The sequence below is a fragment of the Peromyscus maniculatus genome, chromosome 1 (assembly GCF_049852395.1).
Source record: "Peromyscus maniculatus bairdii isolate BWxNUB_F1_BW_parent chromosome 1, HU_Pman_BW_mat_3.1, whole genome shotgun sequence".
NCBI classification, from domain to species: domain Eukaryota; kingdom Metazoa; phylum Chordata; class Mammalia; order Rodentia; family Cricetidae; genus Peromyscus; species Peromyscus maniculatus.
In genome coordinates, this window is record NC_134852.1 from 154380647 (window position 1) to 154395318 (window position 14672).

A 14672-nucleotide genomic window follows, 5' to 3' on the forward strand; every position below is an offset into this window, starting at 1 on the left:
CAGGTACTCACCACCATGCTGGTTTATGTGGTGCTGGTGGTGGAACCCAGGGCCTCAGCATGCCTGGCAGGGACTCTAAGCTACACTGCCTGGCCACACCCTTCTGGAATGTTCTATTTGGAGCACTGACTCCGTACTGTGGTTCCAGACAAGGTACTGGGATGCACTCCCACCTGACAAATGTACCAGGTTCTTTCCTTGACATTGCCTTGGACCTGCCCAAGGTTCTGGGTTCCTCCTTTACCCCTGGAATTGGAGTATCCTTTTGATCTCCTACCATGCCCTGGATCATCAATTCGCGGCCAGGGTTGAGGGCAGGGCCTCTATAGGAGTTCAGATCTCTCTCTGACTTTTGAATCCCTTTGCTATCCCCAGATGACATCCTAGGTTTATTTACCCTTAGGGCCGAGCAGGACAGACATCTAGAGGGCCACACAACCCCAAATAAGAATGAACTCAGGGACAGTGAGGAACCGGTGTAAAATCCAGAAGCTTCTCTCTCCAGGTCATTTCAAGTAGGGGTTGATGTCCCTGCCTGGGTGAGGCCCTGAGGTCACAGCTACGTCACAATGTCCAAATGTCTCAGCAACAGGGAAAGGCCTACAACACCCAGGGACCCTGTCATTACAGAGGGGGTGGGGGGTGGGGGAAGGTCTGTGGTCTCCCTCAGAGACACCAGTGAGTTCCATTTTCCACTAACTTTATGATTTGGTTCAAGGGAGGGGGCTTTCTCCCTGATGGAGTGCAGGCTGTGCCCTCACGGCTGCCGTCGACCTGTGTCGGGCTCTCAGGTTCGGTTTGGATGTCTCTGCTGCTTAAGTGTCTTGGCATCTTTCTTATTTTTATTAGGAAAGGGACATGTTCCCAAGCAAGATCAGCTGGTCCTGAATGAACACACGTGGGACCGGCCACAGATGCCCAGGCTGTCCCCAGGGAGCACGAAGAACTTGAGGAGACCCTAGCCTCCCGCCTGGCTGTTTCCAGAACCCCAAGCCAGGTCTGACGAGTTTCTGCTTTCTTCTGAGCAAAAGTTACTGGTTTTATGCTGTTTGCTTGCCTCACCCTGCTCTGCAGAAAGAACAACTGCTTTCTAGGTGGAAATGGGACCAGATCGTCTCTGGGACTTCGTTTATTCTCAGAAAGCAGGAAGCCCTGTGACTCCAGGGGCCTGAGCAGGTGGTGACATGTGCAAAACTCCTCCTGGCCAGAAACAAGAGTTGCCTGTTTTGGGTGGGACTTTTGTTTGTTTATTTTTTGGGGGGTTTTGTTTTGTTTTGTTTGTTTGTTTTAGGATAGAGTGTCTGTATGTAGTCCTGGGTGGCCTGGAACTTACTATGTAACCCAGGATGGGCTTGAACTCAGATCTTCTTGCCTCTGTCTCTTCAGTACTGGTGTTAAAGGCATGAGTTGCCATGCCTAGCCACAAACATTTGTTTTAAATGAGTGAATGACTAGAAACCAAGTCAAGCTTCCTCCCAGGCTGATAGTAACTCCTCACTCCTGTCATGGGATCTCACTGGCTCAATTGCCAGAGTGGACAACTTTCAGAAAGGGCCAGATTTTACAGCTGTGCTGGTAACTTCTGGAAAGGCCAGCTTCCACAGCCTATCAGCTCTGCCATAGAGCATGGGTTGGTGGAGGCTGGTAGTCTGCTAAGTTAGTATGTTTCAAAAGTTAGTATGGGGTTTCCTTCACCTCATAGTCACAAGGTTAGGCCGGGCATTAGTGACTATTTATGGGACTCATAATAGCCCAGGATAATTTGGCTCTGAATCTGCAGCATTCCAAATCATGAAGTTCTACTCCAGTGGTTCTCACCCTGTGGGTCATGACCCTGTAGGGTACAATATCAGATATCCTACATATTAGATATTTACATTACAGTTCATAACGGTAGCAAATTACAGTTATCAAGTAGCAATGAAAATATCTTTATGGTTGGGGAGGTCACTACAGCTCGAGGAACAATATTAAAGGGTAGCAACATTAGGAAGGTTGAGAACCACAGTCAGTCAGCCTTGTGCAGTCTTGAACACGTGTGTGTATGTGTGTGTGTGTGTGTGTGTGTGTGTGTGTGTGTGTGTGTGTGTGTGTGTGTGTGTTTCTTCTGGGAACTTCAGTTTATCATGGAGAGGAGAGGCCATGTCTAGCTTTGAAGCCCAGGTTGCCTCTCCAGTCAGAGCAGATGCAGCTAGTGGCATTATGTGGGAGCAGATACTGTAGTCTTTCTTTCAGAAAACTCCCAATGCCTGGAAGATGATGCTAATTTCTGTGCTTCTAAGAGGAGAATAAGGTCTGGGGGGCAGTTTCCCTGTGAATGCCACGTTGAGTCTTTCCAGCACACTGTTGAGACCAGCAGCTTCACAGGTGTACATGTGAAGTTTGAAATTCTAGCCCGGTACAGGGGCTCACACCTGCAATTCTGGCACTTGGGAGGAGGCTGAGTCAGGACTGCTATTAATTTGAGTCTAGCCTGGGCTACAGAGTGAGCCCCTCATCTGCTGTTGGTAAGATGCAATCACACAGCACCATACACTAGGGAGAGGTTGTTCATGGAAGGAAGAACTGGACAACATGGTGTCTGTCATTATTTCTAATATTGCCACCATCACTCCAGCCTCCAGCAGCCGCTGCCTGCTCAATTATCACTGTACGTCCAGAGGCTGGATCCCCACTGGCAAAAAGAAGGCTCACCAAAGCCCTGGAAAATTCCAAAAGGGCTGATTACTCTCTTTACTCTGATTTACTGTTGTATCTTTGAGAGGAACCAAGTGTCTTTGAGATATTCTTGTATCTACACAGTGAAGCACAAATACTATACAAAGATGAAAAATGAGCCACAGCTACTCCCAGGAGCATGGCAGGGCCTCCAGAAGAGGAATAAGCAAATGACTGAAAGTTCTCAGATATGGGCTCCCAGGGGACCCTGAGGTGGACTGATAGGGTAAGGAATTTATTAGAAGAGTTGTTAAGGACATGGACAGACAGAACAGCATGCTCTAAAGAGAGAAATCAGGGCCCACAGGTAGGTTTCTTATTATAGCTCTCAGAGGAAGAGGAAGTTTTCACAACTGGAGTCTGAAGGTTCTCTGATTTCCAAATAGGAGGCAGGAGAAGGGTAGCCACAATCCCCTCCATATCCCTGTTGATGTAAGTTACTCCCCTATGTGAGAATCTGAGCTAGAGACCCACAGTGTGTCAGTGGGTGGCCTGGTATCTGAGGGAAGAGCTGTGCAGGTCTTGTGGAGACAGAGGTATTGGCCCAGTGTGCAATAGCCTCAGGCAGAGTTGGCTTGATTCTGTGGGGGGCCCAGAGTGCTGACCAAAATGCTCCTGTGGGCCCTCTAGCTTGGGGTTCTGGGTGAGGTGGGGATTAACACACACGGGAATGCAACCTCATTCCTTGCCCAGTTGTAACCTTCATGATAGAAGTGTCGCGTCCTGCTTGACCTGTTGAACAGGTTCTGAAAGGGGAAGTGTGGAATTCGGAAATGATAGCTATGAAATATAGATGTAGATGAAGAAAAAGACAGAGACACAGGATAGCTTTGGGAGGGTTCTGGGTCAATACTACAGACACCTGAGTTTTATTACTCACAGCCTTTATATACCCAAAGCAAGGGGGGGGGCAAAAGACTCCCCCTTTGAAGGACATCACGGTTCAAAGTGCAAAATATAGTTAAGCGTAAACGCCTTCTTAGTACTCAAGACATATGGTGACCACACCTTACAGCAAAGCATCCTGTAATTAGGCCTTGAAGTATAAGATACCTGGTAACTACGCCTTTGGCCAAAACATCCTATTATGCAGCCTTGCAGGGAGGAAACAAGCTCACACTCTCTGACCTTGAGTCAAAAGGAAAACAAGCCACAAGCTGGGATCTCTGTGAGCCCCCACAACTCCCCCGTTCTTTATAATATAAAGGGTCCTTCAGACCCCTCAGGTGACTGTGTCTGTCTTAGGTTGCCTTCTTCAACCAGACAGCCTTATCCATCTTTGAGATAACATTTTCCACCAAGTGTACTCTGTTTTAGGTTGACAGCTAGCAAGAAGAATGTACTTGTCTCTGACTACCAGCCTCTGGCATGGGAGGGTGCAAAGCTTAACTTTATGCAGCTCTAGATCAGTTTTCCACTAAGAGCTTACAACTAGCTTGAATAATCATAGCAATACACCTGCTCCTTATGGCTTCTATACCTCATAGTGAAGAAATAAAGGATGATCAAGATAGAATGGCCTTTTTTAAATGGTTCATGATGTCCACAGCAATTTTAGCTGTATCAAAATCCAGCTTTGCCCTTTTAAAATCAGTGAACTCCTGTTGCAACTGCATCAAATTTAAGGACTACTTTAGCATCATACCAAATTCCTCTCAGATAAGCTAACATTTTCATTGTAAACAGAAGAGGTTACATTCACCCAGTTAAATTTAGACTGACATTTCAAATGAGCTCTTATCTTTAACCCTCTAATCTCATCTCCTAACAATTGTATCATTTCAAATAAAGCATTCAGCTTATGCTCCATTTTCATAACAATATCCTAACATTAACCGGTTAACATCCTAATTCTAATATGAACTTAGCAATGGACACACAATTGGTTAAATTACAATTTTCAACAACTCCAAATCAAGGGAGAAGAAAATGTTTTTGTGGTGGGTGAGGTATGAGTAATTCCATAATTCTGAGCCTTCTCTTTTTCCGCTCCTAAAATCCAATGTATTGCTGCCATCATCTTCCAAAGATACATTTGAGCTACCCAGTCCCAGAGTACCAAACAGCAGCAAAACTTTTGTTCCAGTTCCTCCTTATCAGTCTGGGAGGCCTCTTCAGTACTTCCAATTTGATTTCTCAACCAGTATACTGCCTCTGTAATAATGTTTGATTGCTCCAAAGAGTCTCTTTTCCACAGGGGGAAAACTCTGAGGCAACTGTTCTCCAGGCCTTCTGTTTCCTCTAGGCAATCAGCAGGTGAACACTGGCAAAGGTGACCTCCATGTCACAAGATATAGTGTAGATAAATGGCCAAACACCCAGTTACAAACAGACAGTCATTTCTCAGCCAGATTCAGAATAACTGGAACTCATAGAAGTCTAGGAAATTTGTGCAGCAGGTCTATCAGGAAGCTGGGAATCATTCCTTCCCTTCCCAGACTGCAGGATGTAACATCGGATGATCAGGAACATAGGTTCAGCAAATCTTACTCCAATTCCTCTGGAGGTGGGTCAGCAACCATGGTGTCATCAGGGCCAGCATTCCCCTGTTCCACACATCATACCAAGTACTCAGGCAGCCATTGAGCTTAATTTTCTTCCTGTGAAAAACACAAGTATGCCCTTGACCCCGTATTAAAACAGGGTCAGGATCCTTCCATAATCCAGAGCAAGAATATTTCCATTTCACCTGAGCAAGAGTCACTGGGGTGCCATCAAGACAAAATCTGTCTGTGGCAGATTGCTCCCAGGCATCCATGTTAAAAAAAAAAAAAAACGCAAAATGAAGAGGGCATGATTCAATGATTGAGGATACAGCTCTCCCCTCTTAATTTTTTGAAGCTGCATCTTGAGGCTGCCATGGACTTGCTCAACAATGTTTTGTCCTTGAGGATTATAAGGAATGCCTGTTTTATGCTCAATTTTGTATTGGGAGTAAAATTTTTGAAATGTTTTATTAATATATCCAGATCTATTATCAGTTTTAATAACTTTTGGTATCCCCATATAGGAGAAACATTTTAGGTAATGAACAATTATATGCTTATTGGCCATCAAAAATCTGGAATAAGTATCTATTATCATATGCATGTATTTTAATTTACCAAATTTCACAACATTGTGAATTTATCATAACTGTTTTTGATGAAATGGCATCTTGAATTTGTTGAAACAGCATCCTAACCTGACCATTATTAGTTCAAATGCAGGGAACAGTTTCTATAACTTGAAGAGCTCTATGAATATAATGGCTATCTGTATATAAATTAAATGAACTATCTTTAAGAATTTGAAATACTATAGTCATAGCTCTCAATTCTATTATCTGAGTTGAAGCTGGAGTTGTTTGTACTATGTAACCTTTACCATTGATGACATCAGCAGCTCTCCCATTGGAGGAACCATCAGTAAAAACTAGCATAGCATCTTTTATGGGATCTTTCATCATAACCTTAGGAAATATAAAGGAATGCATTTGGGCAAATTGCAAGAATTGATCAGCTGGAAAATGATTATCAATTTAGCTCCAAAACTGAGAAAAAGCAATTGCCCAAGAATCATTATTTTGAAATAACCAACCAACTTGTTTAGTTAAAGAAACATTGATCACATTTGGTTCTTCACCAAAATATTGCCTAGATTCCATCTGGCTTTTTTTTGTATTAAACAAGCTACTGCTTCATAATAAGGGTTTAACACCTTAGCTGGTGAAACAAGAAGATGAAACCATAAAAGAGGACCATTTTGCAATAATGCTGCTGTATGAGTATGTCTAGTGGGCAAGATATATGCTTGCCAAGGTTTATCATAATTACTATAATGCATCTGTTGATACTGAATAGCATTCTCAACTTGTAAAACAATCTGCCTACCTTTTTCAGTTAACTCTCTGGGCGAATTAGCCTCATTATCTCCCTTTAAACTATAATTTAAGGGTTCCAAATCATCAGTAGATAATTTTAAATAAGGTTGTAGCCATTGAATGTTCCCTAATAACTTTTGAAAATCATTCAAAGTTTTTTTACCCATCTTTTCTTATTTTTAATTTTTGAGGCTTTGATTCCTTAGGGTATGATACATGTCCTAAATATTGAAAAGGTGGTTGTCTTTGCATTTTCTCTGGGGCAATTAATAACCCTGCATGGGCAAGGCCCCACTGAAGCTGTAAATATGTAGCAAGCAAAACTCATTATCAAATAACTTTGTTATGTGTAAAAAACATCCACCTCTAGCAGTTCCTCTGGCGACATAGAGGGCTTTGTTTCATGATATCTGTTTCAGGGAGAAACAGCCTCTGCCGCTGGGAGCCCAGGCTTCCCAGCCTTAATAGTCCTCATGCTGCCGTCCACAACCAGGCAAGAACCCCAGCACCATGCTGATGTCCTGCAGTGAGCACCCACTTAGGCCGGGCATGTGTGCATGTGTGCAAGTGTGCCGGCCACGCCGTACCTGTGCTGCCCAGTGCGGCCATGTCCCTGCCTCTGCTGTGGCTTTGCCCTCCAGGGCTCAGCCACACTACCTCTTCCACAGCATTCTAGTCTCTCTGGAAACAGAGACTCCAGCCACACCAGCAGTTCCCCTGGCCCGTTCTAATCTAGCTATTGCAGTAGGAAGAGGAGTGCCTTTCTGAGAAGAGAGGAGACCTGCAGAGTCTCCAATTTTTGTGAAAGGGAAACTATTAAATCTCCCAAGCCCTCTAGTCCCTCCTTAGTCTCCTCAAATTCAGCTTCATAAAGGTGTCCACACCTAGTGACTCCAACAACTCTAGACTCAACTCAGGCCTGCAACCTCAGTACATCCAGATCATTCACTCAGACTCATGCTATCACTCATTCAAACTACGTGACATACCCAGATATACATATTTTCAAACTATTTACTCAGACCTAAAAAAAAAATTTACAAACTCAAACCTTCATGACTTATATGCTTGCTGCAACTCTAACTTCCTCTGGCTTTTAAAATATCTCCAAGGGAATGTACAAACAACTGTTTACTATTACTCTGAGTTTTCTCACTGCATTTGCATTTTTGACATCCAGAGTACTCACTTCATCTCTTGGTGTTCCATCATTGGATTCAGAAAGCCCCACATTGGGCACCATTTGTCAAGTCCCACTCGACCTGTTGAATGGGTTCCGAAGTGGGAAGTGTGGAATTCGGAAATGATAGCTATAAAATATAGATGTAGATGAAGAAAAAGACAGAGACACAGGATAGCTTTGGGAGGGTTCTGGGTCAAAACCACAGATGCCTGAGTTTTATTACTCACAGCCTTTATATACCCAAAGCAAGGGGGCAAAAAAGGTCCTTCTCCCTTTGAAGGACATCATTGTTCAAAGTACAAAGTATAGTTAAGTGTAAACAGCTCCCTAGTACTCAAGACATCTAGTGACCATACCTTTGGCCAAAACATCCTATTATGCAGCCTTGCAGGGGGAAACAAGCTCAGACCTCTGACCTTGAGTCAAGATGAAAACAAGACAAAGCCACAAGGCACAAGCTATGGGCCCCTACAGAGAACTTATTTTAAAGGTTATTTTCGTTTTTGTGTATATGCATCTGTATGAATTTGTGTGTACTGCATGCATGTAGGTACCTGTGGAGGCCAGAAGAGGGCACCAGACCCCCTGGAGTTGCAGTTGGTTACAAGCTGTCAGTATAGGTGCTTGGAGCCCTTAATTGCTGAGAAATCATTTCAACCACAGGATGGGATATTTTAGAATCAGTTATGCTATGAGACTACTGAAACAATGGACCCCAAGGCACTGGAATTGCCCCAGGAGTCTCATACTGGCAAAGGGAAAGGTTGAAGTTTGGTGCCAGCCAGGAGGAGAGCTTGTCTCCCAAAGAGGTTTTACTGAGATCTGAGAATTTGTCAGGAGAGACTGGAGCTGACAGTGATGAGTCAGTGACGGGCAGGACCACACCTTGACCAGGACTGCTTAGGAATGCACGCCTCCTGCCCTCTGTTTAAACCTGAGCTTTATGTCTGGGCCTCAGAAGAGAGACTTGGGGGCAACTGGGCCACTTTGTTTCTCTTTCCAACATGACCACGTTAATAAATCTTCTCTGCTTTTCACAATTGCTTTTCAAAATGGTGTACTGGAGATGAGTGGCTGATCATGGCTTATTGGGGCTGCCAGGGATCCGGCTTTTGCCATAAAATATCTGTTAACATCCATGGGGTACAGCTTCCTGAGCTCTGAGCCTGCCTTGCTCTGCAGCCCAGCAATTCCTGTGGTGTTCTTCCATGCTGGAAGGAAGCCAGTTGCCCCATCCCTGCCCACATGCACCGTACTCTGCTTAGGGAGGCCTGGCCTTGTGCAGACCACAGGATCTGTCCCAGTTTGTCCACAACAGAGGTTTTAAAGACAATGTTTCTTTAGTGTTGAAACTAGGACAAGCCAGGCAGACCCACCCAGAGGTTCACACTCAGACAGGACTGGTTTCCTTGTGACTGATTTGTGTATTAGGCACTCCAAACAACTCTCTGTAAGTGCTTCATTTGTTTTAGAGAGAGCATCTGAAGCAGGCCCCCAGGCCGCTGGCCCGTGGGATGACTGTATATGCACACAGCTGTTTAAAGCTCTCCATTCCTAAGTTGCCACAGCACCTGCAGAGTGGCTCATGCTCAGGCCGACCTTGCTCTAGGTACATGGAGCCCATGTCTTGCTGCTGGCACAGTGCCTGTTGGGACAAGGGATGATGTGGTCTCTCCCTGCAGGTGTGTCCAGGCCACCACAGCACCATGGACCAAACACCCATCATCTGTGACTACGGTTCTGGCTTCAGCAAGGTGGGCTTTGCAGGAAATGAGGCCCCTCTGTCTGTCTTCCCCACCATCATCGGGAAACTGAAACATAACGTGAGTGACGCCCTGGCTTCATCCTCCAGTCTCTTATGCTGCTTTGGTTACTGCGACTGTCATAGCTCCCAATGTCCTGACTTCCATACTTCTTTCTGTTAGACATCTCAAGAAGGTGGCTTTAGGGACAGACTAGAGGACATGAGCAAGCAGCTCCCATTCAGGTTGCAGCCTCTTCCACACACTTCATAAGAGGCAGCTGCCTCTGGTTGCAGCTTCTCTTTGTCTCTAGTACCTCCAGTCCCAGCTGGAGCCACTGGCAGCCTTCTCCTCCTGCTTCAGGAACCCCTCCTCTAAGCTTGATTGGCAGCACCCCTCCCACAGGTAGTGGCTCCCTCCTCCTCTGGCATTCTCTGCCACCAGCTTCCTCTGACGTGTGGCATCTCTTTCTCTGTAGCTTAAGGTCTTAATGTGGGTTGTACCTGAAGTCGTCCCATAGCACCAGGGGGAGGGAAGCACATTAACAGTGCCGTGGAGCCTCTCATTTTGTGGGTGTGTCCTGAGAACACCAGTGGATGCCCGGGACTCTGGAGAGTCCTGAAACTTCATACTTGTTCTTACTCAGACCTGTGTAGCATGTGAGTTATAAACCATGTACCCATCTATGTTAAGCGAGAGATGCTGCAGTGTTCATTGTGTGCGTGTGGCAGAGGCAGTCATGGCAGATGATGTTTGCAGAATATGGGTTCACAGAACCCCTGAATGAAGAACCATGGCTAAGGGGGAGCACTGTGCAAAGAGCATGTGGGGGCCAGCAGTGCTTATAGATCAGTTATGTGGGATGAAGTAAAGGGTCATAGCATGGGACAAGTCCATTTCTCCATGAAGATGATAAGCAAATCTTCTACTCAGCCTGTCTCCTCCATCTTCTTTCCTTCCATTAACCACATTCCCTAGCCCTGGGCAGCAGGAGTGGCTCCTATGTTCAGGAGAATTCTTCCTTTCCTTTCTCCTTTCCTTTCCTTTCTCCTTTCCTTTCCTTTCTCCTTTCCTTTCCTTTCTCCTTTCCTTTCCTTTCTCCTTTCCTTTCCTTTCTCCTTTCCTTTCCTTTCTCCTTTCCTTTCCTTTCCTTTCCTTTCCTAGGCATGAGACTCAGCTGTCTCATCTGTGTCCTTGATCTCTACCCAGGGCTGGTGACCGGCAGTGTGAGGGCATTGGGTCAGTCTCTGGAGGGAGGCCTAGAGGGGACAGAGAGGCTGAACAAGGACAAATTCATTCTTTCCATTGCAGTCCTGGCCCACAGGCCACCCAGGGACAGGAACCCTGTCCACTTCCTTGCAGTAAATGGTGACTTCAAAGCTGGGTAATCAGACCCAATCCCCACACTCAGAAAACCACACTCAGAAAAGCATCAGAGGAGGCACAGTGTTGGCAATGCCATGTCCCCTTGGTCTTTCAGTCTTTGAGGTCTCACTCCACATGCTTCCAGCAGTGTAGAGGATCCAGAGGGAGTTGCTTCCACTTGACAGAGAAGGGGATGGGGATTTCGGGAGGTGAGCAGCTCACCTGAGGTCTTGCTCAGACCAAGGCCAAAGCTGTAGAAAGGACTAGATAGCTGAGGGCACCAAGCTCTGTGCAGCTGGACTGTGGCTCAGAAACCTACTGTTCTACTGCAGTATGGCATTACTGTAGCCCTACAGCATCACTGTGATGCTCCACTGCAGCAAGGTATCATTGTGCCATGCTCCATGTGTCATGCACCACTACATAGCACTGCAACACTGCAGCATGGTATTGCCACACAGCTGCATGGCTGCACCGTGGCACCATGCACCCATGTAGCCCTATAGCATCACCGTGCTGCTCCATTGCAGCAAGGTACCATTGCACCATGCACTACTGTAGCACTGTAGCATAGTCCCACCACATAGCTGCATAACAGATGGTACCACACACTGATGCAGCATTGCAGCATCTCAGCATTGCAACATTGCCCAGTTCTATGACTGTCCTGTCACACTTGTACCATATCCTCCAACCCCCTTGTCCCTCTTCCCTGTTGCATACTGCCTCATGCACACCGCTGCTCCCATCTAGCTTAAGCATGAGCTTATCCCGGAGACCCTGGACTCCTCTGATGAGTGAGTATGGCTCAGGGTTCCTCCATGAGCTCGCCGAGTCAGCCTTCCTTGTACACTGAAACACCCACCTGCCTTGTTTTCTTCTTTCCTCTGCTCAGACTCAGATGTGGGCATAGCCTGATGGCTCTTCAGTCTGTGCCCTTGCCCACTCTGCTCCTTCTCATCTAAGCAGGCAAGTTCCTGCTAAATCTTCACAGCTCTAATCCTAATGTCTGTTTTTTGGTGAACTGAGGTAGATGCCCAGGCCCCTCTGACACCACGGGAATTCTGTTCAATCCACCTTGAAAGTAGGCCATCTTCCTGAAACCTGGGAGCTAGCTCATGCCACAGGCCCTTTTCCATCAAGTCTTCCAGACCAAGTGTGCAGGATATGTCCCTGTGCCTTCTCTCCAATTATTTTTTTCTCTGCTGGCCTCAGTTTCCACACCTGCAGTGTGAGTGTCCTTATAGTGACCCTCAGCAGCTCTGGACCTTGCAGGCAATGGCCCCCTTTGCTAGCAACCACTGCTGAAAGTATGCATGGTTGGAGAGCCTCCTCAGTGTCTGGGCTAGTGATTGGTGCCAGCTTCCAGCATCCTCAGGGCACTGGCTTGTGTCCATAGATGAGAGCCAGGTACGGTGGGTCCAGCCCCAGCCTGCCGCTCTCAAGGGCTGTCCTGTTCTGCCCATGTTTTTCAGAACCTGCTGGTGGGGACGGAAGAAGAAGACTGTTTCATTGGAGCTGAGGCCCAAAATAATCTGGTACAGCTGAACCTGAACCACCCCATCACCCGGGGAGCCATCACCAACTGGGACAATGTGGAGAAGGTGAGCTATAGCCCCTGGGGGAGGGGGGCATCACACCCAAGCACTTAGCACTAAGGGAAGGATCTGCTGTTAGGGCCTAGCTCTATTGCGGCTCTCAGTCCCTCCATAGTCACAGTCTCAGGGGTCCTAGTTAGGAGACCGCTGTTACGGTTCTGCCTCCTCTGCTTATTGCCCATGCCACCAGGATATGTGGCATGGCATCTTGGACCCTCAGATTCCTTATCTTATAAGATGATATGATTGTTCCTGTGCCATCATGGCTGGTAGGGAAGGATGGAAAAGAAGTCCTTGGCCTCAGAGGGAAGTAACACACAGTGAACGGTCTAACCAGATGTCCACACACCTGCACTTGAGGACCTGTTGCTTGCTTATGATCTAAGCGCTTGAGGCAGCTGTAATGAAATCCTACAACATGGCAGTAAAATTCTCAGACATTGGTTCTCTCACAACCCTCAAGGCCAAGGTGTTGTTGGTACAGACTGCTGCTGAGGGCTGTGAGGGAAAGCCTGCCTCAGGCTGCTCCCTGGGTTCTGGAAGGCTTGCTGACAGTGTTTGGGGGCTCCTTCACTTGGAGAGCGTTACCTCTGTCTCTGCACTCATCTCCTCAGGGCATCCTCCTGTGTGTGTTTGGTTCAGAATTCCCCATGTTGTTAGTGTAGTACCTGAACGAGATCAGGGACACACCATTCCAGTAGAAGCTCCACTCAGTGTCTCCAACAGCACCCACTACAGTGTATTCCAGAAATGGTGACAATGGGGTCTTGGGGCTTCCACAGAGGAGTTTTGGGCATAACTCAGATATAGCAATGGACTAATGCAACTTAATCAGTCAGTTCCAGGCCCAGATTTATGCCTCCACCCTCCTGGTTTCTGTGGATCAAGAATCTGGGCACAGCTTGGGTCCTGAAGGCGAGGGTGACGCTCTATGTAATGGGTGCAGTAAAGAAACTACCAAAGTGACTGCTCCATGGTGTGGTTCAGGGGAAGGTTTTTTTGTCGTGAGTCAGTGAGAGAAAATATGCAGAGGCATCTGGAAGAATCTAGAACAGAGAGAAAGAGAAATAGACTGGACATGGCCAGGGCTGTCTGCAAGAGAGAGGAGAATGGATAGTGGAGAGAGTGAGATAGAGATAGCAGAGGGAGTGGAGGCAGGGGGAAACCCATATAGAGAGCAAACAGGCATCTCAGAGGAGGGAAGCCTTGGGAGGTGAGAAGGGCCAGCAGGAGGCTTTGACATGTATAACAAGGATTTGTGAGTAGGGACTGAGGAAGCCTGGAGGCCAACAGGGGTTTTGATATGCTACCATAAGTACATGTTAATGGAGAGTCATGTCCCTTCTGCCAGAGGCAAGAGAAATGAAGTGACTCAGGAAGAGTTTCACAAGTTCCCGAGGAATGCTGGTTTTCAATCTAACTGCCAGAAATCCTTCTATAGTCCATCTTGAACTCATTTCTAGACAATTGGAGGGCCTGAGAACTAACAAGCATGAGAAAGAGCCATGCCATCAGCAACAGGACACATCCAAGATGGCACTCTCATGCAACATCTCCTGGGCTTTCTGCAGGTGCATGAAGCCACAGCATGGTGGCTGACTCTACCAGGCCAGGGGGAGCACACAGCATGGTAGACAGGCTGATACTAGGCCTTTGTCACCAGTCACTGTGTTTTTTTTTGTGTGTGGGGGGGGTTTCCAAACCTTTGTGGCATTGCTCCTGGCTCTTCCTAAGCCTCTAGATATTGGTTTCAAACATCTACCCACAACCAGCATCTCTGAGGGACCATCCTCTATCCACCATCTTGTCCCTCACTCATCCCCACAACAGCACCTTATGTCACTGTCCTGTTCTAGGCTGTTAGTGTCTAGCTATCAAAGAATACGCCTGCCTGACTCTGTGGCTTCTCAGACACCCTTCTGCTTCCTGGGTCTTTTGACTGTGGAGCTGTCCGTAGCTGCTTTCTCAGAGTGCTGCATGGCCTCCCCTTGACAGAAAAGGCAGGAGCTTCACACGGGACAGCTAGGACTGTTTGTTATGAACCTACAGTGTGCTTAAGTATTGTAGGTGGCCACAATATGTCCCCAAAGTTTTTTCCCCCCTTGGTTTTTCAAGGCAGGATTTCATTGTGTAGTCCTGGCTGTCCTGGAACTCACTCTGTAGACTAAGTGGCCCCAAATTCACAGAGATTTGCCTGCCTCTGC

General features: G+C 46.8%; 1 protein-coding gene across 2 annotated transcripts in view; it reads left to right on the top strand.

Annotated features, from left to right (window-relative positions):
• The first annotated feature begins 618 nt into the window (after positions 1-618).
• Positions 619-14672, top strand: part of LOC102923691 (actin, aortic smooth muscle-like) — a 45171-nt gene continuing 31117 nt past the window's right edge. For both annotated transcript variants that reach the window (XM_042258039.2, XM_042258041.2), the window contains exons 1-4: positions 619-678; positions 850-997; positions 9446-9586; positions 12346-12474. In XM_042258039.2, coding sequence (XP_042113973.2) covers positions 9470-9586; positions 12346-12474 — 246 coding nt within the window. In that variant the 5' untranslated portion in view covers positions 619-678; positions 850-997; positions 9446-9469. The remainder of the gene's footprint in view (positions 679-849; positions 998-9445; positions 9587-12345; positions 12475-14672) is intronic.